A 4,123-nucleotide genomic window follows, 5' to 3' on the forward strand; every position below is an offset into this window, starting at 1 on the left:
AATCTAAATGCAAAGCGCTCCCATACAGCAGACCTATAAAGTGCTGCTGGCGCGTCTTCCAACTCCTGTTCTTTCCCACTCGCCAGTCCGACACAATTCTCCACAACACCTGATTTTTTTTCCCCTGCTACACCCGGCTAAGCTGCTTCGCTTCTTTTTCTTCTTGTTTACTACTGGCGGTTGGCTTTGGAGTGTAATCGCTTCCTCTATGAGAAAAAGGAGCAGCGCATGAACCGAACGAAACACACGCGAACCGAACCGAGACAGTCGAACCGAACGATTCTGACGGTTTTCATAAATCATCCCATCCCTAATATATATATATATATATATTCAAAGGTTTTTATTTTTTGACGGGCAATTATTTTTTTTCAGTAGCACAATATAGAAATAATATGTGCCCTGTGATTTTATAACAACTGACAGTGTCTGTCATAAAAAGAAATGTATTGGTCAAAATAGCAATCAGCATGTCAGGCTTTTTTAAGATCAGGCAGAAACCTGGAATTGGTGCACCCTTATTTATAAGTTAGCTTGTGCACCTAAATGCGCCCTGATTACTCCTAATGAACTTTTCATTCTCTCTTCCTTCGTTGCCCTATCCAGATCACATCTGAGGGTGGCCCTCAGCCTCAATCCAACATCCTGTTTTCCATTTCTGATGAGGAAATCGCCTCTGTTAATGCTGTGGGGCATGTAAGGGGGGTCTCTGTTGGAAATGTTACAGTAACGGGATTAGTCCAAGCTGTTGATGCTGAGACTGGAAAGCTTGTGGTCATCTCACAGGTAAATGCATGGTGCTGATATGCTCTTTTATATTTACCTTGATTTATTATCTAATTCTTCTTTGTTTGCAGGATCAAGTAGAAGTTGAGGTTGTTGTTTTGACAGCCATTCGAATCAGGGCACCAGTTACAAGAATAAAGACAGGAGCACAGGTCTGATTATTTTGTTTTCATTATTGTTGCTTTTCACAGTTTTGTGGTGTAGTTAACTTCTGTTATTGTAGTTGCTGTATTTATTCATGTTCTGTTAATTGTTCTGAATAATCGCCTAAATTGTCTGTCTTCTTTTTTTATGTAGATGCCAGTATATGTGATGGGGTTGACCAATAGTCAGACACCTTTCTCATTTGGAAGTGTTTTACCTAGTCTCACCTTTCATTGGTCAACCACTAAGAGAGACATTCTAGATGTCCACTCCAGACACACTGAGGTATTTTATCTTGTTATATATCATGGTTAAAGAGTGACATTTAAAGATTTTCCTTTTAAACACATTCTTTTTTTGAACATCTATGTTGAATCTTTACCTTTCATCTCTATTTTGTTTTGTTCATTGCGGGGAGTTTTTTTTGTCTACACGTCAATCTGAACAATTATGAAAGCTAAACTTTACATTTACTTCCATAAAGCCATTAATAAGGTCTTAAGTGATGCATTTTTTTTTTTTTTTTTTTTTTTTTTTTTTTTTTTACCAGGAGAGGGGTGATTCTAAAAAGGATAGTGAGTCTTATTGGAGATGACAAAGCCTGTTAAATTGCAATTATTCTCTGCATAGATAAAGTTTTTATGCGCTGTTAAAGCATTTTCAGCAGGCCTGACATTGAGACTTAAGTGTTGGTTTGTTTTTATCCTTTTATAATTCTATGTTAACGTGTGCTTTGGATCACCCAGTTTTGTCAACATTCCATCTGTGTAATCCAAACTGTTATCATTGAATCAGAGGAATTAGGAAAGTTGTTTCAGGCATGGCCAAGTCTAGGACTTCCCATGAACCAGAAGTCAAACACCAGTTTAACTTCATAATGGACTGAGTGTAGGATTATAACACATTTACATTAAAAAAAAAATCTGGCACAGCCCTGTAATTTCAGCGAATGCTTTAATTGAATCAATGCAGAGTTTTTATGCCTGGATACATGAAAATCCTTATGTGTAACTAAATGCGCTTGTAACATTCTAAAGCACACCTGTAAAGAGTGATGACGACAACAAAAAAACAACCACCCCTAGCTATCATTTAACTCTGCTATTTGGAAGTTTCATGTAAATATCTGTTTTCCTGTTTATATCAAAACAGCTGTAAAGGGAGTCAAAAGAGAACACTAATGACATTGCATAACAGGATTGATTTATTTATTTAGACATATCAGAAACATGGTCAATTCAAAAATACTTTAATATTCTTAAAGGGAAATGTGTGGCCACTAGGGATGGGCGATATGGACTAAAAAATTTATCACAATAATTTCTAGGTTTTACCACGATAACGATAAGTGACGATAAAAAACAAAACAAAAACACAATATCAGCCTAATATATCAAACCAATCAAACAAGCCTGAAATATGAGAACAAATTTCACATTTATTTAAATGCTACACAGCAAATATAACTTGGCTTATAAAAGTTGCAAAGTAGTGCAACTGTAAATGCAACCTGATAAATTGAGAAACAGAACTTAAAAGTATTTCACTGAAAATTAAAACTAATCAGTAATCACCTCCTATTATAAATAGATGTGTAAATTACCAGTTGCTGGAACATGCCATATATTGGATAAATAAATACCAGTGCAAGTTCTAACATACATTACACTCGCTTCACTAAAAATAAAATTCAAATGCTATATCAACCTGTAACAACCTTTTTTGCTGTTGGGCTACAAAAATGTGCAAATGGCATGATAAATAAAGGGAAAAAAACAGAAAAATCTAAATACTAAAATAGAAATAAATTATTTCAATAAATTCCAAAAAACATGTAAAACCTGAAATACTTCTTTGTGCAAGAATGTACAAATAAGACTAGCAGGATTGTCAGCATACTAAACGATGAAATAAAAGTAAATAATTTCAATAAATTTAAAAAGAATATAAAAACTGAAATACCTGTCTGTGCAACGGCCTCTGTTAACTCTTTCCATCGCTTGCTTTGGCTGTCATATGGTGTGGAATGAGCAAACGCGTCGGCAAGTTTTGTTTGATTGGCAGTCGGGTTCTTAACAGAGGTTTTCGAAGTCGAGGCTTCTGCTGCATCGCAGCGCATCTTCTGACTAGCATCATATTCCGGTTTGTGTTTTAGGTGGTGAAATAAATTGGTAGTGTTGCTGTCCTTTGTCGTCACAGGTTGTCTGCAAACTTTGCATATTACGACTTTCTGCTCCGTATCAGACTTTTAAAATCCAAACCAGTTCCAGATAACGGAGCTGGAGCCTCTTTTAGGAACCAGGTCTTGGGGCACGTCTCCTCCACCTTTCGCCATGCTTGTTGTTTGCGCATGGCTCGCACGTGAGTTGGACTACAGGTGTGTCACGCGCAGTATACGTCACCGGTGGGAGTTTATAGTTTTTATTGCGAGATTACAAATTGTTACCATGAAGAATTTCTTTGACGATATATCGCACACGATAACATATAGCCCATCTCTAGTGGCCACCTCTGCCCCCCTTCTTTTTCATTTGCTCTTTATTATTGGCTCATTAATGTTCCATTTAAGTAACATTACTGGCTATTTAACTGTTTAATTTTAATTTAAATTAGTCTCTCTAAATAGAATTGTGCTTAAAGGCTGCTGCACCTCTCCCAAATTCTTGGTGACCGCAGACAGGATGCCTCTAAATGGTCAAATCTACATCCGCTCTACTCGTGCATTTCCTGTTTGGTACCTTACAGGCTTGTTTTGTTTGTATGACCGCGATTGCGGAAAACGACTCTGGAAGTTTCACCAGTTAGAAGAGCGAGGTGCGCAGTGACGCTGGGACCCTTTTTCGACCTGCATCCACGCTCTTTTTCGCCCTGTTGTCCCTCTGTTGTCGTAAAAACCTGCCCCCACTTCCTCACCACCTCAGCCATATCTAGAACCACAGCTAGTTCCTGATTTTCCCCTTTTCTGTTGTGGCGTGGAATAAACATAGTGCAGACCGAGGTTCATTGTTTAGCATTAATCAAAAATGTCTGCATCATACCTGCGACACAGTGCTGCGGGAGTATAAACCTGCCCTTTAGTCCCATTATAAGCTAAGGAAATGTACAGATTATTCAAATGCCTTTTATTTTTTTTGACGAACCATGCCTATTTTAGTCTCCTGCTTCCTTTTGATGCTTTTTTAGATTAAATTAA

General features: G+C 37.4%; 1 protein-coding gene across 1 annotated transcript in view; it reads left to right on the forward strand.

Annotated features, from left to right (window-relative positions):
- nup210 (nucleoporin 210kDa) overlaps nucleotides 1–4,123 on the forward strand; it is a 44,400-nt gene that overhangs the window by 18,304 nt on the left and 21,973 nt on the right. The window contains exons 25-27 of the mRNA XM_015380165.1: nucleotides 607–786; nucleotides 858–938; nucleotides 1,084–1,215. Of these exons, the coding sequence (XP_015235651.1) occupies nucleotides 607–786; nucleotides 858–938; nucleotides 1,084–1,215 (393 nt within the window). The remainder of the gene's footprint in view (nucleotides 1–606; nucleotides 787–857; nucleotides 939–1,083; nucleotides 1,216–4,123) is intronic.

The sequence above is a fragment of the Cyprinodon variegatus genome, unplaced genomic scaffold (genome assembly GCF_000732505.1).
Source record: "Cyprinodon variegatus isolate N-32 unplaced genomic scaffold, C_variegatus-1.0 Scaffold208, whole genome shotgun sequence".
Taxonomy (NCBI): domain Eukaryota; kingdom Metazoa; phylum Chordata; class Actinopteri; order Cyprinodontiformes; family Cyprinodontidae; genus Cyprinodon; species Cyprinodon variegatus.